The sequence below is a fragment of the Amphiura filiformis genome, chromosome 3, assembly GCF_039555335.1.
Source record: "Amphiura filiformis chromosome 3, Afil_fr2py, whole genome shotgun sequence".
Classification (NCBI taxonomy): domain Eukaryota; kingdom Metazoa; phylum Echinodermata; class Ophiuroidea; order Amphilepidida; family Amphiuridae; genus Amphiura; species Amphiura filiformis.
The window spans coordinates 63,577,600-63,605,575 of NC_092630.1; the positions used below are offsets into that span (position 1 = coordinate 63,577,600).

The 27,976-nt window shown below is 35.7% G+C and overlaps 1 protein-coding gene across 2 annotated transcripts in view; it reads right to left on the reverse strand.

The window, feature by feature from the left end:
* Nucleotides 1–27,976, reverse strand: part of LOC140148932 (cysteine-rich with EGF-like domain protein 2) — a 44,754-nt gene that overhangs the window by 5,482 nt on the left and 11,296 nt on the right. The window contains exons 2-12 of one of the 2 annotated variants that reach the window (XR_011858538.1): nt 21,448–21,751; nt 20,973–21,055; nt 20,262–20,316; nt 16,105–16,213; nt 15,431–15,469; nt 14,797–14,846; nt 14,146–14,272; nt 11,107–11,208; nt 9,571–9,756; nt 8,682–8,813; nt 2,442–7,329 (exon numbers count right to left, since the gene is read on the reverse strand). Coding sequence is in view for 1 of the 2 variants with exons in the window: in XM_072171043.1 (XP_072027144.1) it covers nt 7,270–7,329; nt 8,682–8,813; nt 9,571–9,756; nt 11,107–11,208; nt 14,146–14,272; nt 14,797–14,846; nt 15,431–15,469; nt 16,105–16,213; nt 20,262–20,316; nt 20,973–21,055; nt 21,448–21,609 (1,105 nt within the window). In the remaining variant the exon portion in view is untranslated. The remainder of the gene's footprint in view (nt 1–2,441; nt 7,330–8,681; nt 8,814–9,570; nt 9,757–11,106; nt 11,209–14,145; nt 14,273–14,796; nt 14,847–15,430; nt 15,470–16,104; nt 16,214–20,261; nt 20,317–20,972; nt 21,056–21,447; nt 21,752–27,976) is intronic. The other variant, XM_072171043.1, reaches the window with a different exon arrangement.

The following is a 27,976-nucleotide window of genomic DNA, read 5'->3' on the forward strand; positions in this document are numbered from 1 at the left end:
TGCAAAAGTCAATTGTGGAATGTCTAGGGTTTGCACTCCTAAACTGCAAAGCCTCAAGTTGTTGTTGAATGGTTTATGTAATGATATGGGGCTGCAGTGGTCAGCGACAACCTGGCAAGTGTGCTGAGGCTTGTGGATCAACGTCTTGGCATTGTGCCTGCACATGGCGCACTATAAATCACTGCAAATTCTTGGACAGGACATGTACAATTTGAAAGCAAAGAGTGCATCCACAAGCATTCCACACACATATGACACTGTAAACTATGCATAGCTCAGGAAAAAATAAACCAATCATGCTACTCAATTTTGTTACTAGGTAGCCGGTTGCGGAGCCTCTGTGAAGTACGCAAACACATTTGACACAACGTTGGGCACATACACTTTTGTTTGAGAATTAGAAATAGTAACAGTATAAGGCTTGATATTTTATGATTGTAAATATAAATGGGAAAAATTACAAGATATATAGAATTGTCATTATTTGGGACAAGGTATAGGAATAGCAACATTTACTTACTAAAATTTGTCATCAGTTTAACACAAACTATATTTAATTTTTTATATAGTGGGGAAATTTATTCACAGGAATATATTTAGCTTTATTATTATTGCTTAAAATTTCAATACGCAATTTTTGCGAGTATTTTGGTTTAATAAGGTACTAAAATATTACTGTTTAATAACAGCCTAAGATTACTGTGTTGTACTAGGTTATTGAGTAAAATTAATCATTGTTGAATTATAAAATGCAATTGATTCTATGGCACAGCACACAAAATATGGAAACAAAGACTCATGTTAGTACTTCATATCACATATTTTATTTCATTTTTTCAAAACATTTGGACAAGAGACAGGCAGAAATACAGAACAAAGTATTTGATTAATCACAAGATATCAAATATTTCAGAATAGTGGCTCTAAACTACATGAATTGTTGCATATTTGATGTGATGCCAGCAAATTTGAACAATTTTATAAACATACATAGTCCTATTTCAGAACCATGTACCTCCTCATATCTGTTTTTGTTTGTTTGTTTGTTTGTTTGTTTTTAAAACCTTTGTAGAGGGTAGCCCAGATCAGTGAACAAAGCACTGCTTTCCTCCCTCATCTGCAGCAGGGCCCTCTGTAAGTTATAAGCAATAATGCAAATACATTTTTTTCTCATTTTTCGGAATACACAATGAATATGAAGCAAAGGCACAATGAAGAATATAACTCCACATGAATGACAACAAACACTGTATTTTAGAGCCACTTCTTTCTACAAAATTACAAAATGAATTTTTAAAATTCATTCACTTGCTTTTTGTGTGTGTGTGTGCATACATAGAATGAATTACATTTGCTTTGATTCCATAGAGCTCAAATAAGGAACTTTAAGGTTAAAACATTATGTTTATGCTAGCAACTACAAAATTATATTATCTTCTAAATAGACTGAGACCAAGCTGGACTTGCACAGACTTTCAATGTCTTAACCTTCCCAAACCAAGTCACCAAGATTAACACTATGATGTGCTTAGAGCATGAAAATTGGAATAGGTTTAGGTTCTCTAATGCAAGCGTCAATTTGAAGCTTGAACCTACCCACCTCAAGCCTCAGCATATTATCGACATCATATTATTGACATCAATTCAATGATTGCAATCATCGAATTGATGTCGATAATATGTCAAGGCTTAAGGTGGGTAGGTTCAAGCTTCAAACTGACACTTGCATTAGCACACTGTCAGTCTCTGTGAATTTAAAGCAGGTGAAATGTCTATTTTAATAGGCATGCAAAATGCATTTGGTTGATTCACATTTCAGGATAAAATAATCAAGATTAATTCTCTTAAATTAACACTGATGGTTGGATATGCATGACTAAAATAATACCCAATTCCTATAACAAAGGGTACTGGTTGAAAAAATATGTGCTGTGTTCATTTTATGCCCACAGCAACTATTAAAAGCATGCAGTACCAGTAGTTAATGCATAATTTCCAACAATGTCCTCACTTTGTTGAAAACACTAATGCCTCATTTATTTGAGTTTGTGTCAGAAATGGCATTATTATTAATAATGCCATTTCTGACACAAACTCAAATAAATGAGGCATTAGCAATTTTGAATGAATGATGCCACATGTAGTAAATGGTAAGAGTCAATTATATAATTTTCAAGTGACCCTTTTGGAAACAAGAAAAGAAAACATTCCCCCAGTTTAATTCATCATATTTATAGCTGTTGTTCCCATAATTTTGTTCAAGTTATGTTAGCTGTAGGAAAATAAGACAAATGCACTTATTATCAGCTTCATATTACATAGAACAATAATGCACAAAATGACTGCATGCCCTTAAACATTCAAGCACCACACAGATCAAGACTCAAAACAACATCAAAAACAGCAGAGTACAATTGTTAAACATAAAAAAAGGATCCTACCTGTGAGATAGAGATTTGTGCACTTGTGCCACATTCAGCAATGAGGAATAGCAAAAGGCAAACAAAAGAGGAAAGGCAAAAACACTGAAAAGGAATTGGATCAACTAAAGCAGCATTGTATGCCTGTGAAATGGATTAATACTCTGATATTACTTCAACAATGCTACATTCATCTAAATACTAATGAAGTTTATAATATACTGGTGAAAATGATCTTCAAACATCATTTATCCACCTTATCAAACTTTCATGACAAAGTCTTAATTACTTCAAAAACGTACCTATCAAGAATATGCATATCACAAAATCAGAATATTATTACAAAAAAATAATCAAATAAGCTGTACAGGAAGACTTTTTGAGCAAATAAAATCACACAATAGCAAGTGAATAACATGGAATGAGAAGTGTGATGTTGGGACTAAACACTTCTTCCTTCAGTATTTTTTTCAAAACTTCCCCAAAATCATCTGGGGCATCGGAGGTTTTAGTTATGGACCATGTGCAAACACTAAGATATATAATCAGCTAAAATACAAAATATTGACATGTCATTTGAAGGCAAATAACTGACTACTACTCTGATCTACTTCAACTAAAGAGAGCGAGAGTATTTACATTAAATGGCTTTAGGCAGTGTGGATTTACCTACACATAACACACTGAAACTCCCAATTGCAGACCCCAAACCCTAAATCCAACCCTTTGAAATTGAGGTGCATGTTCAAGTCAATGCAAACTAAGCACTGTCTTTGTCCACTTGTCTTGAAATAATATGTTAGCTGTGCCCTTTTTAGGCTGTTTTTGTTACAGTCTACACTGAGCTGTGCAGATACTTGGAACTCATCCCATGGAATAGACATCATCATATCATCATTTGTAGTAACAGAAGGTTGCTACTGACAATAACAATGCACCAAATATATTCATTTGGATGTATTTTCAATTTTGCATTGACTACCAATAAAACAAAACTGAATGCAAAAAGCAAAACACACTGTCTTATAAATGTCTGAAGGGGTTTATGTGTGTCCATGCATGTGTATTGAATAGCAGTTAAACTGAGATACTCAAAGAATATATAATACCAACTTCACAGACTGTACAGATGTGATTGCATTGCAAGCATGTGGGGGTGTGTGGGTGGGGTGTGTTGGTTTGAGTGTGTGTCAGTCTGTTATAGGGTTTATGCAGTGTTTGAAATAAGACTAGTCAAATGCCAGTGAAATCACTTCCCCCCCCCCCCCATATGCTACCCTGTAAAATTATTACAGTGTCACATTAATATTCTCATGATCAACTAATAAATTCCAAGGCCTTAAAATTACAATACTTGCTGCATCATGTTCCAGGAATGTGCATCTAATGGAAATTTACTGTTACGTAAACGATTCATGCCTATTATGTTGATAATATATTTGGTGCACAACTAGTATTTATGTAAAAAAATAGTAATTGCTGCAACATGAATAAGCACTGATACAGGAAGTCAATGAATATAATAAACATCATTTGACTGCTAGTATGGGGCAGTCATAGTTATGCTCTGAGGTGAACCACCTGGATACAGGTTCACCTAAAAGAGTCTCAATACAGTCTCACAAAACCTCATAAGCTTATTGCACATTATTTATATTACTCTCCAAACAAATTTGAATACAAGAATAGAGGTATAAGAGCAAGGGTGAAATTAAGTGGGAGATGGGAGCCGTTTGGCCCCCAGAAACTCTGAAATGGCCCCTGGTTCCATCTCAATTGCAGTTGACCAGTGGACACTTTTCTCACAAAACTGGCCCCTTGGATAGTGAACCAAAAATATCAAATTCAAAGCAATTAGTGCTTATTTAACTCATTCAGCACATCTTTATTTTTATTGACCTCTGGTAATTGGAAATGGCCCCTGGTTCCTCCCAATCTTGGTAAACCAGGGGCTACTTTTTTGCCAAAGTGGCCCCTGGTTCAGGCTCTCTTATTTTCACCCTTGTATAATAAGAGTCATTACTAATTGTAAGTTGTAAGTAAGTTATTATAAGCTACAGATAGGTAAAACCCTACAGCCAAAAACAGAGCAAACCACTGTAATGACTACATTAATGACTCACAGAAGTAAAGCTCAAGGGTTTATCAAACTATATCTGCCTGCATGTTAGTAAGGATTATTTGTGTTGTTGGAATAGAATTATATTGATGTTCAGGGTTGTAGCTAGGATATTTTTAGCGCTGGGTGGCTTTTGATGAAAATTGTTCATATTTGGCAATTTGTTGTCAAAATTGACCAAATTCTTGACTAATTCAATAAAATTGTGCAATTTTGGACTCTTGAGTGGTGGGCTCCAGTGCCAAAATTGCAGCTGAGTGGTGGGCTCTGCCGCCCACCACCTACCACTGTAGCTACAATCCTAGATGTTTAATTTCATGACTATTTTAATCATCAATCAATTTAATGAAATTTTAAATATCTCTTGGTTTTTCATTCCCTTGCAAATTGACAGTTGTACTAAGTAGCCACTAGAATCAGTAGGGTAAGAAATGATGGGTGATACAATGTAAGGAAATAATAACCCTGTTGAGTCAGTTGTTATTAACATGGTTCAATTGTACTAGCTAAATTATACAGGGTGTACCTCTAAAACCATGGCTGTAAATTGTCTATGGCTCTATAATTAAGTTTGAAACAAAATCTTTTCCTATTATATTCTTGCAATTCTAACAATCAAATGTGATTTTATCCAAACAAATTATAATGATAAGTTCTACTACAAATATCAAACAATCCTATCAAACATTGTACTGTATAATGGCCCAGTACTGTGCACCTGATCAGTTAATATCTACAAATATCCATGAAAACTAACATATCCATGGACAACTTCACACCAATATACATAAACACATACACTCAAAAATGGTTGTATTTCAATAAATTAACATGTTAACAAATAACCCATACAATAAATGAGTAACAGCGAATGACAATAAACAAACTGTCATTACGCATACTTTGTCTCATCTCAATTTGAGGGTGTAGCATATAAATCTGCACAATCAAATCCTGCACAGTAAAATAAATATACAGGATATTTTGGTATCGCTTTTAATAAATTGATGCTAACTTCAACTTGAGATGATCGGTCGCAACACATAGTGGCGTACATAAAGGATAAGGATTCTGTTTGAAATATTGAACTATTACACTGTATCTTTAATAATTAAAAAGAGTAACTATTATAGGATATAACTAGTACATCAAAAAGAGTAACTATTATAGGATTCTCTTGGTTGGGCTGACGTCACAAAGGGAAAAGGCCTTGTAAAACCAATGTGCACATGTACAGTTCCCCTTCCTCGAGCTGGTTGCTATGCGCGTGGTTGTGCAAAGGGGACAATGTTCCCGGATGTCCGACCGAGTGAATATAACTAGCACATTAAAAAGAGTAACTATTATAGGATATAACTAGCTCTAAACATTTGCATCAGTATGTGAAATGGAAAATTTGGAAAATCACTCTATGCCACAATGTGTTGCAACCAATGAAATGTATGGATCATGACTACAATCAATCGATGTTCACACTTCATATATGGCCAATTTGAAGTTATATTGCATAGTAATATTTGGCACATACTGAGACCCATACATGCTGTACATGGCATTGTCACTTGCTGAATTAATTCGCTACTTGCAGTGAAACAATAAGACCAGGGACTGTCTTTTGGAATTGACAGGAGAGCATTAAATAGCTCTTCTGGAGCTTTGAAGGAGAGCTGTTTAGAGCATTTACAATAGAATGTAAGGAGAGAATTGTTAACTAAGGAGAGCAAAAAATCACTATCCTATATCAGTTTCAAGGAGAGAGTAGAGAGTGATTGCTCTAGCTCTCCTCAAAAGGCAGTCCCTGTAAGACTATTCACCTTTTTGGTAAAACCCATAAACTTTTCCCAGTGGACCCCTGATGTTGTTCATTTGATGTCACATCAATGTGCATATTGTTAACGAACATTGTTTTTGCGAATGTCTAAAGCCTTGAAGTGTGCAGGAACGATGTGCTCACAGGTGTGATGACATCACCGGTCCAAATGCAAAGGCTTAAGGGAGTTACCGAAAAGGTGAATTTCAGAAAGATCAGACCATAATATATATCTGGCACAATATCACATTTGTAATGACCAATTTTGATAGCAAAATGAAGTTAAATGTGAAATCTTTCCTAGGCCTTCCAATATTTAGCTTTGTGACAAAGATTTCAAATGTGTTATCTATATCTGTAATCTACGACTGGACATCTCCAGGTTTCATGTACGGCTACAAGAAGCCTGCTCTGTTTACAAGATCATACACAGTCGCCACCATCATAGCATTTTCTATAACTGTTAAAGCTCACTCTATCAGAAAAATGACTAGCCAATATATCAATTAGCTAGCATGCCCAGCATCAAATGACTCAATCAAAAGTCATTTTGCAAATTTGGGCATGACTGAATTGTCAGGAGTGTGTATACAATACATTGCATCGCCACATAGATTTGTCTGTTAGTCTTAATCACTGTAATGATAGTGCGATATGGGCATCAGCCACATTGGCTGATTACATCCCAGATTACATTAGGCATAAAACATTTGTTCTCTGTCATGGAGTGTACATCAAAGTATGCAACAAATTCACCCATACATACTGTTATCAACTCTCTTCTTCTAAAGTGATTATTTTATATACATAATAAAACCCTACACCCATTCCTACTACAACTGCTAATAGTGGATTACCCTTAGCTGCTAAAATTGAACCTACAAATAAGAAAAAATAGAGTAAATAAACTAATATTTCACCTTTAATGCCTAGCTCTGGGTCTGGCATCGTGAGCTGCTTGTTCTCTTTCAAAGCTTTCACTGGGGAAGAAAATGAAAACAAGTTCAAGACAATGAGATAATACATTGTAGAGAATATTGTTTTTTTAATTGCAGAGAATATTGGTTTTTAACATCAATGCTGTACATAACAGCATAAATGCTGTAAATATTACACAAGTCAAACAGATTCTAAAGTTATTGTAGGCTTACAATCAAAGCAAGATGACTCATGAAATGTGTCTTGGCTTTGATAATGTTGCATATTTGTATGGAAATTAAGATAAGGCAATGAAAAGGTTAAAATATTACCGAGAGCTTGAAAAATCTGGCAAAAATTTTTTTGCAAAGATATTTTGAAAATGTTCTGATTTTTTTCAAAAATCTTTAGTCAAAATCAATGAATTTTAGCAAGATTAAAAAAACCTCCCAAAATGCAAAATCTTGCCCAGTCAGGCCCATAAAACATAAGCTCGTGCCGTGGAGCAACATGTTCCCCATTTTGAACAACCCACTACACAAATTTTAGCTTATATAGCAATATTTTACAATGTAAACATATGCTAATATTATAAGAATATCACCTAAATAATGTTTTCGCTAAAAATTGCTATGTAATTTTTTCAAAGTAAATCGAACCCTGTACATCTGCAGCAGTTGCATTTAAGTGTAAAACTAATCTTGCATGCACATTTTGAAAAGTATTGGTCAAACTATCAAACCAACCATTTACACACAATATCTGTGACTATATAGTAATATAGTTTTCTCCCCACACAATATCAAGATATTATTCTAATAAAAAAGCCCCCATTCTGACTCAGAACCATGGTTACAAAGACTCCCTTCCACACTCAGGAAAGAACCATAATTGCAAAGACTCTCCTCCAAGTCAAGAACTGTGATTATAAATACAGCCATTCAAGCCAAGATAATGGTTCTATACTGGATACAAGACCTATCACAGCCGGAAGTCAATTTTCCGGGAAAGTGGATCAGATGTTTCACATCTGAAGAAGTCCTCCGACGTGTAGGACGAAATATTAGAGTAAGTAAAAACTTACTGGTTTTGTCAAGCGAAAATTTCTAATTGGTTCTGTACCATTTTCCCACCCGATGTGGCAGTGACGTCAGTGTGCATTTCACTGGGCACAGCCTCAAATCGCTAGCGTTTGCTCAAAGCGCTGGTGTACACAGGCAGGACTGGCACATGTTTAAAGACGCTGCATAGATCTGCTTCAACACATTGACGTCACTGCCACATCAGGGTGAAAAATGGTGTTGTCATCAAGCTTTTGCATCAGTTTACTTACCTTTTCTTTCTCTTCTCTTCTGTCTACCTTTATTATATTATTATTATCCATACTGGTATGAGGCAATCATTGTTGACTTACCTACTTCTTTGTCTACACATTCTCCTCCCATCCTCTCATAGCCTTCATGGCAGTCACAAAAGTACGACCCTGGTATATTTTTACATATCATATCAGCTTGACATAAATCTTCTTTTTCACATTCATTTATATCTGGAGATAAAACAATGATATTAGCATGTTAAGAGTGTCAATATTATCACACAGCAATTGCACAACAAGAATGAAAATATGTCACAATCAATACAACAAAATCACCATTTTGGGATGCGATAAGATTTGAGTTTTGTTAATATTTGAATATTATCTGGGAAGTTGTTCAACTTTGATAAAACTCCTCAAGGCTGAACCAAACAGTACATCAATGATTGTCTTGTGGTGAATAAGCCATGCCCTCATTCTGTTAACATCTGTTAACACATTCAAGATCTCTTGATCCCGCAGACACATAAATGTTCTTGAGACGATGCCTTTTAAGTGACTGGAACTGTGTGGAATACACTTGCCACTCGCATTCATTGTGCTTCAAGTGTTAAAATATATACACTCAGTTATTTGCATAATTCTTTGGTTGTGTATCGGAATTGGCATATTTATGCTATTTGTTGAATGTTTTGTATGTTTTGTGCTTTGAATCCTCCAGCAAAGGTGCATTATAACTATAAGTGTCAGATATTTGGTTTATGGAATGATGTGGGGCCGTAATGATCAGCGACAACATTTAAGTGTGCTGAGGCTTGTGGATCAATGTCTAGGCGTTGTGCATGTGCGTAGTGCACTATAAATCACTGCGCTTTTTTTTATTTATCTATTAAACAAAATGCAACAAAATATGCTCTTGAGTTTTGACTTGAATATGTGCATGTATGTTGCTTCTCTATGACTTTTAGATAACCAATTCAAGACTTACCTAGACACACTCCTTCCTCTAGTTTATATCCTTCTTTACATGACACACACATTGTATTGCCTGCTCCTAGACATCTATTGCATGATTTATCACATTTGTTACATTTATAGGAACCTTGATTGTTCTCACAGTACTCCTCAATTTCACATGGGTATGCATGTGTCTCTTTATCGCACTCATCTATATCTGTAATACAAAGTAGTAATGAAGAATGATGAGACAAACCTAAAACATGTCATACGGTTGAAGTGGACATTTTCAGACTATTTTTTTTTCACGCTTTTCACATTCCAAACAGTTACCATGAAAATAACAACGAGCAAATATATTCCTTTGTGCAGATGTCAATGTAAGGAAGCTTATAGAATCAAGACTTTAAAAACAAGTGAAACAGTTCAAACTTGGCCAAGCATGAAAATTGCATGAAAATGTCCACTTTTACAATAATATGTGAAGAATATTTTGCTAAGATACTAAAGTTTGTTCGATTTATATAAGGTGGAAAAAATAAGACTCTTAACACCGTGTATTGATATAGAATGGTGTGCACACAGTTGGGCGCAATGCTTACACTAGTTGTGCATTGCGTATTGCGTGACTGGTGCACGCTTGTGTGAATTTACGCAAGCGTGAGTTGGAACTTTATTGACGCGCGCAGTAACAAAAGCCGAATAATTTCCGCCATATATAAGCCGAACAAATTTATGAACATAATTATCATGTTTATTACTTGACAAGACTTAAAAGTAGAATAATCTACATATGTATTGAATATAATCCCACCCAGGTTTGTAAATATTCAGACTTTCTTTTCTCGTATTCAAAGAAATGTACAGGCAATATACTTAAATATATTTCTTAAAAGAAAGAAGTGTATAAATTTAGAACTGATATCATGATGCAAATGCTTTGTCGTAGTTAAAAACAATTTATCCCCATATCTGTGTATTGTGTGTTTACTCTGCAAGAGCAGCCATGTAAACATACAAATGCAAACACATATTGCACTTTCAAAATCAACATCGACATCTGCCAATTATTGAAACTATAAAACGTGTGTACAGGAAAACTCACTATCCTATAGGGCTACTGCTACTAATTCACCCATTCTTATTATTATACCTTTTGTTGCTCTTCTCAAAATAAACATCAATATTGCTTGTTAACAAACATAAACAAGACTACATGTATTGTGTTTCTGTTCTTACTAGAATTGCACATGTACACTTTTAAGCCACTGTAAATCAAGCTTAGATGACAGCGAATACCTCATGAGATATATTGTTGAATGAGACACTGTTGAATTTCATGGCAACATATGATTATGCAATTTTTACCCTGATGTGGCAGTGATGTCAACATGTTGATGCAGCTGTTTCGTGCTCGCATCTATGCAGCGTCAAAGAATATGTGTGTGTGTACACCAGCGCTTTGAGCGAGCACTAGCAATTTGTAGCTGCACCCAATGAAATGCACACTGACATCACGGCCACATCAGGTCAGGATGGAAAAAGGCATAGAGATGAGAGTTGTTACCTTTACATCCTTCCTCTTCGTCTAACACATAGCCACCTTTACATTTACTGCAGAGTTTAGGGCCTGCTCCTGTACAGGTAGATGCACACGCATCATCACAAGCTGTATGGAATAATAATACATCAATTAAACCTCATACTGTACAATACGATAATGGCTGTACCTCATCTTGTTTTGACTAAAATTAGTGTGTTCTATTATTCAGTTACCAATTGGATGACTGCTTGAATATTTGGATAATTTACACACACATTTAAAATAATAATAAAACTTGCCAAACAGGCAATTTTACCTGCCAAATTGACATATGCAAACAAGGAGGTATTAAACTACATTATACAGCCCTGAATATGACAGGCTATCCAGTACAATTTATATCCAGATATAAATAAGATGATAAAGATAGGTACCCCAAAACAATTGTTAACTCGAAAAGATCACAGGAGACACTTATCAGAAAAGGTTTTTTAGGTCGAATACGGAACATTATTTCTTATTCGATGCAGTTCCATATGAATTGGGAGGACATGTTAGTGTTGTGGTTGAAGCACTCTCCTCTAACCACTGAGGCCCAGTTTCCAATCCCCACAGTGCCGTAAGTGTGCATGGTTGCAATCCATGTCCATCCTTGCATTTCTGAAATCCGACCCCATCTTAACTAGTTCTCCTCATTGTAATATGTGACCGTACACCACGAATGAGCCGTAAATGTCCTCAATTGTATTCTGAGTTACAGTGTAAAATGGGCATGAAGGTCGTATTCATAGGTACCTCAATTTGGTGCTACGTGTACCTCATTTAATGAGATACACGTAGCACCAAATTGAAATACCTATGAATATGACCTTCATGCCCATTTTACACTGTAACTCAGAATACAATTGAGGACATTTACGGCTCATTCGTGGTGTACTGTCACATATAAACTACATTGATTGCACTTCAAAACAGTGCCTTGATACACTTGATCGATATAGGCAATCTCTTCATTGTTTTCATTTTATTTGTAATTATAAAATTCCTGTCATTTTTTTCTGCCTCATTTTACATCAGGTGCATTTACGATTTCAAAAATAAATTTACCAATGAGTGATAGATTAAATTCTCCTACGAACAATGTGTGTCTATACGGAATTTACCAACGACTAAGCAGCTGACTTGCTAACAAGTGGTCTGTGTCACTCAATATGCAAACAAGTGGACACAAGAAAAATACAAAGCATGCCGTTTCTCATCAAATGAAGCAGCCTCAGGGGCCTGAGTTGGTACACTGATAGCCCCAGGGTACTCTATATATACAAGTATACATGGACCCCATATGTCATATATTATGGGCCCCAGGGCCCCAAATATTAAAACAAGGGGTAACAGATTGACAAAGCTAGCGCTAAAACTACAAGGGCCCCAGGGCCCATATGTAGTACACTTATGGGCCCTACCCCGGAGATTTATCCTTTGCACATCTGGGCCCCAGAGGTCAAAGGTCACGGGCCCCAGGGGCCCAAATGTAAAAATACAAAGCATGCGGTTTCTCATTAAATGAAGCAGCCTCGGGCCCTGAGTTGGTACACTGATAGAGCCAGGGGTACTCTATATATACAAGTATACATGAGTCCCATATGTCATATATTATGGGCCCCAGGGCCCCAAATGTTAAAATAAGGGGCAACAGGTTAACAAGGCTAGCTATAAAACTACAAGGGCACTAGGGCTCATATGTGGCACATGTATGGGCCCTAAGTTGTAATGTGTCTTCTGCCCATTTTGGCCCCAGATGTTTAAGGCTAGGGGCCCCAGAGGCCCAAATGTTAAAACAAAGGGCGGTCGTTTCTCAACAAATAAAGTAGCGACAGGGTTTAGATTTGGTACACTAATAGGTCTTCAGCATTATATTGTTTTATGTATATATGAACCCTATGTGTCACATAATATGGGCCCCAGGGCCCCAAGCAGCTAAAACATAGGGCGATTAGTCGTTACTCAGTAAATAAAGCAGCTACAATGTCCAGCTTGAGTCTGCTGATAGCACTTGAGAAGTATATTTCAACATATGCACAGAGCCCCATAAGTCAAATATTATGGGCCCCAGGCCCCAAATGTTAAATCAAAGGGCGGCCATTTTTCACCAAAGCTCAAAGTTTGTACACAGACTGCACCTGAGAATTATATTGTTATATGTACATATGAGCCCCATATGTCACATAATATGGGCCCAGGGCCCCAAGCGCTAAAACATAGGGCCAGCCGTTACTCAGTAAATAAAGCAGCTACAGTGCCCAGCTTAAGTCTACTGATAGCACTTGAGAATTATACTTCAACATGTGTACATGAGCCTCATAAGTCAAATATTATGGGCCAGGGCCCCAAATGTTAAAAAGGGCTGTCCGTTTATCATCAAATAAACCAACTTCAGGGCTCGGAGTTTGTACACAGATTGCACCTGCGAATTATATTGTTAATAACACCCACCCCATCCCATTCACAGACAATTGCGTAAGTATAATAATATAGATGACAGAAGCGTTAAGGCTGTTCCAGTTAAATTACATACCCATTGGCTGTTCTATTTAATTTACATACTCCCTCTGAAATGGCTGTTCCATTTAATTTACATACTCCCTCTGGAATAGCTTTCCCTAATCAAATTGCACATTGTGAATTTCAATCTATCAAATTGCATAGCTTCACTGTGAATTAGAGAGACTGACAACAGCAACCTAAGTCCTCAGCAAATAAGGACTGTAAGTTTGTGTAAACCGATAACATGCGGTATTAAGCTACTTGCAGTTCGCCATTATGCACTATGTGGGGAGAGCCTCGAACTGGCAGCATACATGAATGGGAATTGAACTAGTCATAACGTTCTGTGTAAGGTTACATAATTCTTCCTTTCATGTATGCTGCCAGTTCGAGGCTCTCCCACATAGTGCATAATGGCGGAACTGCAAATAAGTAGCTCTAATAACCATGATTTGTGTACAAATATATAGCCTTCTAGTCCATCTTGTATATCACTTTCTATAAGTAATACAAACTCACCCCTACATATAGTATGTGTATCATTCTTTAGTTCTTCATAGAAGCCATTTTTACATACTTCACAATACCAGCCTTTGTAGCCTCCATTGCACTTGCATTTCCCTGTTCCACCTCGTGTACCGCTACCCTGAAACAAGTAAATAATATGTTAATCAGTAACAAGTAGTAAGAAATGATCAACATGTTTCATTCCATACAACTGAGTGAACAGGAAATAGTGTTGCATGTATATTCCGAAACTCTTAGGGGAGGAAATTATCACGCTTTGAGTAATAGTTTAGCACCTCAACCTACTTTTATTTAAGATTTTCTGATAGAATCACCAGGCTCATTCTACTTTCAATATGAGACAAAGTAACCTGTTCATTGTTTTTACAAGCAATTTGTTTTCACATGGTTTTACACATGTGTATTCTACAGGTCAGTATTGCATGCATGCTTTGTGCTTTCCCATAGTTTGCAACTCCCCTGATGAAATCTTGGTTGATCTCTACCAGTGTTTTGGGGTTTCCTCCTTCCTGAGGAAGTCCACAGGATCTGTAGTATACATACCTGCACTATATTTAAGTGTATGGCTTAAGTGACTTTGACACTTGGCAGAGTTTTTAAGAATTGGCAGAGTTTTCAAGAATTATGATAGCCCATACTTACTGCACATTTGCCATTGTCTCTACATGGTCTTTCTGTGCCTCCAAGGCACTCTGTAAGGAAATAAAACATACAATGGTATACAAGTTATATAGGTTACATCAGATACTAGTTTCATTAATTTTAGAAAAAAGTTAACTAACATTGAAGATGGTTGCAGTTTTGGCATGTAGGATACTTTATCATGAAACACCAGTTTGCAATTATAATTTATATTTTCCTGTTCAATATCTCAAAGATTTTTTCATCATAATGTGATAATAGTGATCTGGTAAAAGTTATCTTCCCCTGGAAATCAAATCCATGACCTAAGTTTAATAGAAGTACCAAGACACCTACACATTAAACACTTGACCCTGTTACATGACCAATGAGCTAACAACTTGTCCCTAGTAGTACCTGTAGAAGCTATGAATGTGTCAATACAATATTATTCCATGCAGGTACTGTAATTTCAGTGCTCTTGTTAGAAAAACATTATGTTAATAATAATAATAAACATTTAGGCACTAGCAGTTATAGTGAAAAGAAAATGGTAATATTTTCAAAGCAAAAGTGTTCTATGGTTTCAATTTATCGGCATTTGTACATCATACATGTAGATATAGTAACATCAAAGCAACACACTATGACTTACCGTCACACTCTGGTCCATATCTATTTTCAGGACAGCAAACTGAAAGTAAACATAAAAATATTATTTTGGCATTTTATAAGAGTATACAAACTGGTCACACTCCGATTTCAAATTGAAATGTCCTTGAACGGCTATGCTGATTGTCTGACTCACATCGATCCGGCATCCAATTTATTGCAAATTGACTAGCTCTCTGAAAACTTTTCCAACTGTATTGAGTTGTGTAAAGAAAGTGTTTCAAATTCTTAGAGCCACCTTAAGTTTAAAAGGCTTGTCCAAATATCTGGAATTTTACCATTTTAATGGGCATTTATTCAGTAGTATTACATTTATGAGGGTAGATCTAGATTAGTTGCTAGACATGGGATTGGCTGCACCATATCCCACAATGCAAATTGAATATAAGGTGACCTTCAGGTGCAGATGGTGTTTACATTTTGCAAAGCATATCATGCTAAGTCCCACTGCATCATGGGATCATCAGAATTTTGATACCTTCTAGTGCATGGTTGGTATATTGTGTTACAACTTTCCCAAAAAGTTTGCCTGGTCAACTGGACATAATTTTCCAGAGATGTAATTTATGTAACACAAATCACTCGAAATATAAATAATCTCTTGTTCATTTGCTTCACTACTTTTGACATAACATTATCAATAATAGTTGCACCCACCTTCAATGGCATCTATACATAACCACTGCTCCAGGTCTGGGTCAGATTCTTGATGTTGCTTCCACCACTCTTCTAACTTCTCTTCTTGCTTTTCAAGCATTGAGTGACACTATTATATAAAAAACATTCTTAAACACTTGAGAACGTTCCTGCAATCTTATTGGTTCTTACCCAGCTTTACCCGTGTGATATGACACGATATCACACGGGTCAGCTGCGATAAGCGTCAACGCGATCTGGCGTACTCGCTATTTGGACCAATCGGAGGCGCACAGCAACAACGAGACTGATCGATTTTAAGCCCTAGGTAATTTCTTGCAAAATGTAGGTTTCATTTGGTTAAAATTTGTATGATATTTTTATTTGAATTGAAGTGTTTAAGAATGAGAAGGTATTGTTTTTAGCCGCTGTCGTGCATCTATCGTCTCATATAACACGGGGACATCATTATTTGTAGCGTAAAACAACTCGGCCGCCTCGTTGTTTTACTTAAAATAATGATAATCGCCCGTGTTATATGAGACGATAGATGCACTCAAGGGCTAAAAACAATACCTTTATTCTCTAAATGTAATAACAGTGATAAGAGATTTTCAAATCGAAGTGTTTCGAAGACAGCTGATGTTTGTTTAAATAATATACCGGGTCATCACGCAGCTGTTGGTTGCAGTACTTACACCTAAGTTGCGGTTTGCGTAATGTCAATGACAAGGCCTTATCTGAATTTATACAAGTACATGTATAAGGCACTCACGTTTGCTTTATTGCACCTGGTGCATGTGGCAAGGCTTTTCGGACATTTCCGATGTTGATTTGAAAGGTATATTGAAATGTGTCGTGACTGACAGAGGTCAATTCCTGATTATGAAATCTTTGCAAAATAGGTGTGATTACAAGAAACCCATCAAGATCTGCCCGTGCCACTTATGTGTATTTAAACTAATCTTCAGCATGGCTTTTGATTTTATTGATTCTGGTCAATTTGTTGTATTTGAGTGGCAGAGAATTCAGGCAGTTGTGATCAATGTAAGCTTTCAGATCCTGTTGAATTGTGGAGTTTCACAAGGTTTGGTAATTTGGTTGCATGTCATCGACTCATCGTCAATGCAGATGCTCTACTAGTCGAGCATGCCCCTCAACAATGTCATAATTTTGGCTTTTTGCAAAGAATTTTTGGACTATCAAGATGGAAAATTAACTAGAACATTGCAGGGAAATAATTGAAATGTGCCAGTACTAGTGGGATAAAGTACATTTATCACTATCAGAACCAAATGCAATTTGATCAAACTAATTGCAGTGCACTAACTTTGTCTAACAAACACATAAGAGCCCTAGTGCTTTTCAACATTAACAACACTATCAAGACACATGGAATACAATCATACAAAATTTTGCAGTTTGAAAAACAATGTACAAAGAAATGAATGGGTGGACTGCTCTGAAGAAAAAAATTGATTGATTTTTAAATTTGAATAGTGTGACCAGAAACTGTTCTCAGGAAGGAACAGAACAACATTACAACTACTATAAAATCATGATTCTACCAATTATAATTGAAGACCACTTTTCAAAATCTTGCTCATCGCATCAGTATTTTCTTACCAATTCAAATTCAATAAGAGACAAAGTAGAAAAAACTAGAATGCCTTTCACAAATTTATCGACCATTTTGGACCTAATTACATATGTAATTCAAGCAAAATTAATGCTTTAAATTTAATACATTATGTCTCACCACCACAGCACTACAAAGTTGAATCAGCAAAACTTACAGCTGGATTGAGCAATGTTTGGAAAAGCATTCTTGAATATGATAGGAAGCCTCAATTCTTTGACAAAATAGAGAATCTATATACAAGATAAATTGCAAAAGTGCACAGAATTGAGGTCAACACTTGTAGCTTCTGATGACATCAAATCTGTATTGGTGAGTGGTGACTGAGTGGAAGTTCAGATATGAGATGCATGTAGAGCATGTAACCAACAGGTAAAAAACATCATACATAGAATGCAAACAATGACAATCAAGCACTGAATATCAAAGTTTGCTGGCCATATAACAATCCTGAGGCATATTTTTCTCTCCAGGGACGACACACAACAACATGACAGCTCCCATGTCTTTGGTACCAACATACTATAAAATGTGGTGCCTAGTTATACATTAAATGAGATCACAACTTATTACAAATGATTTGTTTACTGTTTGTTTGTTTGTTTTTGTTTCCCATAAACAATGTGCAATGTGAACAAAGTCATCTGTAATTATAATGTGCAGAGTTGGTCTATATCCAACAAGGCAAATGCAGTAACATCCTATTGCAGGTGACAAATGACTGATGAACTTACAACTATTTACAGGTGAAACACATTTATCTATTAAAGTGTCACATTTAGCTTGATTACCTTCCATAGATGCAGATCTACATCACGATCATCCTTAGGAGACTTTTTCTTTTTGGATTTTCTTTTTGCAAGTTCATACTTTCAAAAAGAATGCATTTAGAAAAAAATAGTTCAGATTGTTTGATAAGACTATGATAGCTATTCCTACAACAGTAAAATTACCAGCTATATTACCTCTATTTATTTTTTAGCCAGTTTCATGCTATCACTGTTATGGTGATAGGCTTAGTTAAATAATGACTTGGTATTTTAAATTCAAATTGTATTTCTTGCTTGCATCATAAAATAACTACATCCTTACTACTCTAGAACTGCTTGTCTCTCAAATCTTGATTTAAAAACTTACAAGATGGGTTTATAACACAAAATATTCTACTACCAGATACTTATTTTTAGAATGTTTCTTTGTATTTAGTATATAGTTTGATTAAAAAAAACGAAGAAAAAGCACAGTGATTTATAGTGCACTACACACAGGCACAACGCCTCAGCACTTTACAGGTTGTCGCTGACCACTACAGCCCCATATCATTCCACAAACCATTAAAACAACAATATAGGAAATTGCAGCTAAGAAGTACACAAGGATTGTCATTGAGCGTGTTTATAGTGAATATACCGCATTTTGAGCATACCGTATACGATAATCCTTGTATATATACCGATACCCTTGCTGTTTATAGTGAGACACAGTTACCGCACAAATTATATACCAACGTACATTTGCAATGACCCCGAGGTCACACGGGGAATGTGTAAATATTGTGGCGCGAGCTATAAACAGCCCATTCAACAATATGATCATGGCGGTGAACATGTAGCTTCTGTTTTGATAACTCTTGGGGGTGAGAATCGTTCGAATGTCCTATGCAGCGCATCCCACGCATCATGAAGAAGCCCCTACTTCGGTAATACCGCACACAATTTATACTGGTGTGTTTATAGTGGAATATCTCGCCACAATATCCTTGGTTGAGAAGGATATCGATGTACCGATACATACATATACTGCTAGTGTTTATAGTGGGCAAGTATCCGGATAATCTCTAACCGGGTAGAAATTGTACCGCAATGTACCGCACATCTGCTCCCACTATAAACACGCTCTATGACAGTACTTCAAATATTGAAATTTGAAGGCAATGTTCACTTGTCTGTGTCAGGTTTGCCACAAAGTATCAAGCCAAATACACAGTATGCAGCACATCACAGTGCTGGGTGTGTGTGTGTTTTGGTGGGGTGGGTCAATTCCTGGTTTAAAGGAAAGGCATCTTAAATCCTTAAATCTGGGTCCTTTTCTGAAACCAGTAAAGTATCAACCCAATTCATTGAATTCAAAGTTATGTTACAGATCAATTAAGTGTCCAGAAAACAGTATCTCTAAAAACCCACTGCATCTTGACACTTTCAAAAATACCTTATTTTTAAGAAGGTATGTTGACTTTATCTGAGGTCCAGCAGGTAGTTGATAGTAGTAATAGCAGTTACAATATATCTCAAAAGAGAATTGGGAAATAATCAAAGGGCATTGGACCTAAACGATTGCCCAAAATAGGAAAGAAAATAATGGGCAAAATGAACAGAAGTCTTATTGATCTCTATTTAACAGCTCAATAACTATAACTATTGAGCCTTCAATTGATAGTAACACAGGCCTGTACACAATTAATATAGATTATTATAAATCTGAGTAAAACAAATTATACATTGTATGCATCTTATGGCAACACTGGATACGATATGCTTACCTCATGTGCTGAACTGGAACACAACTGCTCTGTGATTTCAATAAATCTAGTCTCACTGTTAAACACAAAGAGATAAAATCAATACAACATCATAATCATCTGTTCTCCATAATCAATGTATTGATTCACTACTACTACAGCAAACCACAATATAGAGTTAGACAAATCAAATTAAGTATTAGCTGCATAATTGTCATTGATTGCACATAGAGTTAAACATGGTACAAATTTACTAAGCCCTCTTATTACATGTATCTAATTGTATTCACTTTCTGCTGCTGCCCAATATTTTGATCATTCAATAACTACATGCTCAATTGCTCATTACTTTCAGCGTACCTTGTTTGCTGGTAATTATCCTCACACATATTTGCGAGGATCATGCAAACAATTATTATGCACAGACACTTTTTCCGCCTTTTTGTGCTTAATTTCCATCCACACAAATTATTTGCAATAGGGCAGGACAGGGCAGGTCAATGTGCGCTGCCGCAGCATATCAACCTGTGGCACACTTTGACGGATATGACCATCCAGAAAGCATGAATAAACGCTGTTTTATTATTTTGTTATTATTATTAACCGTGAATATGGCTGGTACTATATAATAGGGGACTTTTTATTCAAACGACCATGATTGATGGCAAACACATACAGTACACACAACATTGACACAAGGACATGAATATTGAATACATGATGTCAATTCACCTTGTGGCATAGCTTCCAAGTTTCTTTTCTTCCCAATCTACATCACCACCAGCAAAATTGTACCGCTCTGTCCTCTCAATACCCTGTAATAAACAACAAATTTGTAATGAAAAGTTGACGACAATCTAATATGTATAAATAAGACAATCATATTTGAAACTGTTTTTTATAATCGTTTTTGACAAAATTAGCTGTATTTGACTCACAAGGGTACATATTCATTTATTTAATTTTTCCAGATGATCGCAATGTATCTCATCAAATATAAATTCATCCATTGCTGCTCAAAAGTGAACTTTGACATTAAAAATTACAAAATATTTGTTACGCCAGCGGTGTAATTTCATTTGAGTGGTACAAATTCTTGTATGGTAGCTGGTTCAGTGGTTCCTGAAATGGAGGCATAATGACATGGGGCACTTGTATCTGATAAAAGTTTGCATGGAATCATTCATAAATTCATTAATTGTCTTACCTCATTGAATTTCTTGACAAGATCACGGCATGTTTCACATCTCTTTATAATGTCACTGCTTTTCTTCTTCTTAGCAAACACACTACCATTCCAACAAATGAATGAAGCCAAGATGAGTAGAATCAAGCTACAATCCAACCAGTTGACTCTTCTTGCCATCATTGCTCATTTACTGTCTCTATACTGTTCCAATGTAAACTTGTAATAAGTTATACTGACTGAAGCTTAGCCTCCAAAATGTGTGATCAATCTTTCTAAAAGTGAGTTCCTCTCTATCAGCTGAAAGTTAGTTTCTTCATGATATCTGTGGATAGTCAACATGGTAAGAATAACATTTTAATTATATATTTTAACATTCTTTAATACCAGCTATAAAAAGTCACATGGACAAAAACGGGTAAAACAAATTGGCATCATATCCTATCACCGAACCAAGTTTGATATAAAATTGGACGAATTGAGCATGATACCTGAATTTATCGGTCGATAAATTCAGGTATCATGCGGAAGTATCTGTCCAATTTTATCATTATTATCTCTTCAGAATCTTTTTGGTCAAAAACATGATTTCTGGTCAAAACATGATTTTGCTTTAAAATGTGATTTCTTTTCAAAAATGTGATTTTTGGTCAAAAATGAGATTTTGGGTCGAAAATGTGATTTTTGGTCGAAAATGTGATTTTTGGTTATACATGGAGACTTGTGCACATAAAGTATACGAACTATGCACTCTATGAAGAGGTTACAGATATGAAAAACCCTGTAGCCAGGTTATGTACATAGGTATAGGATGCAAGATTCTGAAGATATAATAATGAAGTTAAAGGAGTGTTTCGTGATCCTAGCATCCTCTTTTTATGACATTTTTTTTTTTTTTTTACATATCCACGAAAAAAGCCTATTCCCAAAATTTCAGTTGATTCCGATTTTGCGTTTGCGAGTTATGCATGATTATGTGTATTACACTGCTCCATAGACAATGCGTTGTAATTTCGTTCTGGTGCACCAGAAGGAAATTCAGATTTCACGATATCTTTGCAAAGCGAATTAATCTGCAAGAAATATTTTGTACATAAACATTATGTAGCCAGAGGTTTCCAGTGAGATAAAAATCTCAACTTTTTTTGAGAAAAGTGGGGGGATAAGGCTGTGGATCACGAAATGCCCCTTTAATTGGTGATTGCGTTGGAGCTGCAGGGTGGATTAAAGAATTCCGCCCGGACAGCCAAACAAAGAAACAAACAAAGAAACAAACAGGCAACCATTTGGATGATAACATAAGCCCCACATATATATATATATGGGGGCCAAAAATTGATATTTTTTACATTTAACAGTCCTCAATGTAAACTTTATGTCTAATGATATACTTAAAGTGTATGTAGCTGGGAGGAAAAGCTGTCCCATCATTTGAAAATGTTGACCTTTAGCATTGTTTTGACCTCAAATGTATTCATATTGGATTGTAACAAGCATTTGCAAAGCTGCATTTTGCAGAAAGCCCATTCACTATAAATTCACATAAATCCACTATATATTTCATCTTCAGAACAGAACTCTATAACTCTATTTAGCTGTTCCATCTTGCACTCTCTGGCTCTGACATGAAGGGGACGCTTACTGTTGTACTCAATGGGCTAGGTTTGCTTGTAGAGACTATGATAGATACAGTAAGTGTGTCTCAAATGTTGAACAACAACATGCTCCAGTTACATCACCAGGTAAGCTGCCTCACATTGATGCAGAAAGTGGTCACCAGTCAGGTACAAAAGTTTCTCAATCTCACAACAGTGGCCCGCCTCACCCATAAAAACAACACAATTTAGGCATTTATTAGACCACAAGCTACAATGTAAAGTGTATCAACCACCAAGAACAGGAATATAAAGACTCATTCATTCCAAAGACCATCAGTGAATGTAGTTTTGGCCATAGCCGGTATCGCGGAGCAAAATGCTACTCAATTTTGATCACTTTGCTACACAATTTTGGAAATGTGTAGCAATTTTATGCCATAGACTTATACAGTGAAGTGTGCAAGTGTAACAAAAATTAAGTACCGTAGTGCAAGCTGATAATGCTAACATAACCAAATGTCTTACGTCCAACACTCAGTTTATCGATATCTTGATTACAACACCTTGATTTAGACGTCTTTAGAATACTTAGTCCGAATAATCAGTCCCGGAACAAAATATTAATTTCTGACATGATCGTGTTCTGGGTCTGAACTGTTTCCATTTGAAATCTTGATGGCAAATTGGACAAAAGAAGCAAGGGTCCTACTTCACAGTTTTTTAATCCCCTATTCATGCTGTATGAATCACTCTAACTATTGTGGACCATCCTTCGGATACTTGAGTGTTTGGGCAAGTGGAACAGTTTTGACAGGCCTTTTGTCTACCTCTCTGTTTGAAAACAGATGAGGTCAAAATTGTAATCCTCGCCGAATAAGAAAGTCAGCGTAATAGTACGACACTACATGACTGCTAAATACCTACATTATTTCTCAACTTTCTGCCAATCGCCATTCCATTTAATTACTCCAATTTGAACCTACATGTAGTATTGCAAAAAACAAGGTTTTTCGCCATCAGTTTGTCCAAAATTTCAGAGCCGGCATGCATGTTAATTATTCTAAGAGCCATTATGCGGACGTGATCAGATTGTAATCACTATTGATCAAATTATAATTATATAGCCGCTTTGAGTTCAAGCAATTGTCTCGAGACAGCAGGAAAGCACAACAACGCAAAGAATAGACTCCGCATTGCCCCCACGATCATGAGGACCATTTAATACACATAAGCTTATTTATAATAATTTCACAATCTCATAGAAATTAATACTATATTGAGATAATAACAGATTTCATATCAATTAAACAAATTATATACATTGAGATGATTAATTGCAGCAAGCATTTGGAATTATTTATCATCTTCATATAAATCAATAAATACACGAATTATTGGAAAAATGTGTACAAGCCAACCATACAGGCTGGACAAACAAAAGTTGACTTCTGAATCACATTTAACCAAATTTCATCTTAAGCAAATCTTAAGCATATCTTAAACAGATACATCTTTGGATCAAACAGAGGATTGGATTGGAAAACAGCATTTTTAACGCAATTAAATAATTAGAAATCTCCAAAAGAATAAACAATGCCAACACTAGCAAACGAACATTTTGTATTCAGCAAGATACGGCATCAATGCTTAAACCATTTACTGATATATAATCCACTGGTATTGACAACCAAGTAAATAAAGATACTCCAAATAAGCAACAAAGCATTTATAACCCTGGTATAAAACCGCAGTAGAAAGGGAGGAAAGCATGAAGGCAACCAATAGCCCACTATAAAGCGCAGTAGAAAGTGGAGACAATCTACTGACGAGATTCTTCAGGTTTTGAAGAAACTCCACCACCCTCAATAAAAACGCAGTAGAAAGTGGAGACAATCTACTGACAAGATTCTTCAGGTTTTGAAGAAACTCCACCACCCTCTATAAAAACGCAGTAGAAAGTGGAGACAATCTACTGACGAGATTCTTCAGGTTTTGAAGAAACTCCATACAAAGCAACCAATAGCCCAATAAAACCAACCAATACCATAAAACGCAGTAGAAAGTGGAGACAATCTACTGACGAGATTATTCAGGTTTTGAAGAAACTCCATACAAAACAATCAATAGCCCAATAAAACCATCCAATACCATAAAGCGAACGCAGTAGAAAGTGGAGACAATCTACTGACGAGATTCTTCAGGTTTTGAAGAAACTCCATACAAAGCATTCAATAGCCCATAAAACCAATCAATACCATAAAAGCGCGGTAGAAAGTGGAGACAATCTACTGACGAGATTCTTCAGGTTTGAAGAAACTCCACCACCCTCTATAAAAGCGCAGTAGAAAGTGGAGACAATCTACTGACGAGATTCTTCAGGTTTTGAAGAAACTCCACCACCCTCTATAAAAACGCAGTAGAAAGTGGAGACAATCTACTGACGAGATTCTTCAGGTTTTGAAGAAACTCCATACAAAGCATTCATTCCCCTTCTATAAAGCGCAGTAGAAAGTGGAGACGATCTACTAATGATATTCTTCAAGATTTCAAGAAAATCCATACAAAGCCTCTATTTTTAAGCATAAAGCAGCATATTTGGACATACCATTTTATTGGAGTATCTTTAACCATATTTAGTTACTGAATCACCCTTCCAGCTTTTGGGAGGGTGGGTGGGATTTTTTGGTCCATCAAGATCGAAGGAACAATTGCAAGTGCATCACTAGGAGAACTATGGACATAACAAAGGAATTTAAAAAAAGGATGGGAGACCTGAATGGCTGCACACCACTAAAGTGACAGCTGACTGGACAGAAAAACTGAGCTTGTTGCTATAACAACATAACAACAACCCCTAAATTAAAACTGACTTGACCAGGAGACCAAAACACTTTAAGTGTACTTGAGAATGCTCAAGTGGGAATAAGAGGATAAGCCTCTACACCTAGATGCACATGACAGCCTAATGTCCCTGCTGCTGAGACAATCTAGTTTTTAAAAGATTTGCAACTTTAAAAAGCGGAATTGTCTCGAGACAGCAGGAAAGCACTAACAACACAAAGAATAGACTCGCATTGCCCCCACGATCATGAGGACCATTTAATACACATAAGCTTATTTATAATAATTTCACAATCTCATAGAAATTAATACTATATTGAGATAATAACAGATTTCATATCAATTAAACAAATTATATACATTGAGATGATTAATTGCAGCAAGCATTTGGAATTATTTATCATCTTCATATAAATCAATAAATACACGAATTATTGGAAAAATGTGTACAAGCCAACCATACAGGCTGGACAAACAAAAGTTGACTTCTGAATCACATTTAACCAAATTTCATCTTAAGCAAATCTTAAGCATATCTTAAACAGATACATCTTTGGATCAAACAGAGGATTGGATTGGAAAACAGCATTTTTAACCGCAATTAAATAATTAGAAATCTCCAAAAGAATAAACAATGCCAACCAAGTTTCTCAATGGAGAAACTTGATTAAACCCCCCCCCTCCCCTCCCCCCTCCCCTCCCTCAAATCAATGTACAAAGGTGGAAAAGCAAAAAGCCTCAGGATGCTCCAGATGAGTCCTGAACCAATCCAACCCCTCTAAGGACCAATGAGAGCTGTCATATCTAAATGGGGCAGCCACATCGCCATCATCTTTAAGTCAGCCAGTAATCAGCTGCTGAAAATTTTTATTTACACATGTAGTGGTTTTCTTACAAATTGATGATCAGTGAGGAAAATATAATATATATGCCAAAGATTTATGTACAGCCTGTACCGAGAACATAGGAAAATATTGCATCACCCCATACACCCAATAAGATAAAAACAAATATTATTAAATCAAAAGGGGCAATTTATTTTGTAAATTTAAACCATATATTCTATTAAACAACTAAACAGGGATCTATTATAAAAGCATACAGGTGTATAGGATAATGATAGTTGTATTAAATGCACCAAGCCCAAAAAAATGAATATGCTATAAACATGACAAACTTTTAGGAAAGAAGACTGCAATTGTATAAATATTACTTTAATAAGTTGTCAAGATCAGGCAACTAACCTTAAACCTATAATAATAGTTGTGCACAAGCCATAGCAACCAGATTTTTATTTGTTTGTTTGGTGTTAAAATAATGAATAGAAATTATGTAGTTGTTCTCTTTCTCTATATATACTCTCTATAATTATATGAAATGTACATAATATGAACATATATAAATTATACAATTAGCATGATTAGATAGCACCATTAATATTGCCAGATATCGCTTTACATACAATATTGCTTGCTGCAATTTCCAAGCATGTTTAGTGTAAGTTATCAAATACATACTTAAGGATGGACAGAATAGTGTACAGTATGAAGTAATTCACATGATAATATTCACATGATGTGCAAATTGACATAAGCATCAAATTTCAAGTCTGCTCAATTTATTTTCTGCACAAGCCATAGCAACCAGATTTTTATTTGTTTGTTTGGTGTTAAATAATGAAATAGAAATATATTTAGTTGTTCTCTCTATATATACACTCTCTATAATTATACAATGTATGAAATGTACATATGTACTTATATAGTATACAATTAGCATGATTAGATAGCGCCATTAAATGTGCTAGATATCGCTTTGCATATAATATTGCTTGCTGCAATTTCCAAGCATGTTTAGTGTAAGCTATCAAATACATACTTAAGGATAGACAATGATGTTCTTTGAATACAAAGAATAGTGTATAGTATGAAGTAATTCACATGATGTGCAAATTGACATAAGCATCAAATTTCAGTTTATTTAACTGAACCTAACCTTGAAATGTATTTATCTAGAGATATGTTCATCTTATTTGATCTTGAGAACAAAACCAGAAATAGCTGTAAGTGGCAAATTTTGAAAGAATTGATAACAAATCGCTATTTGACAAT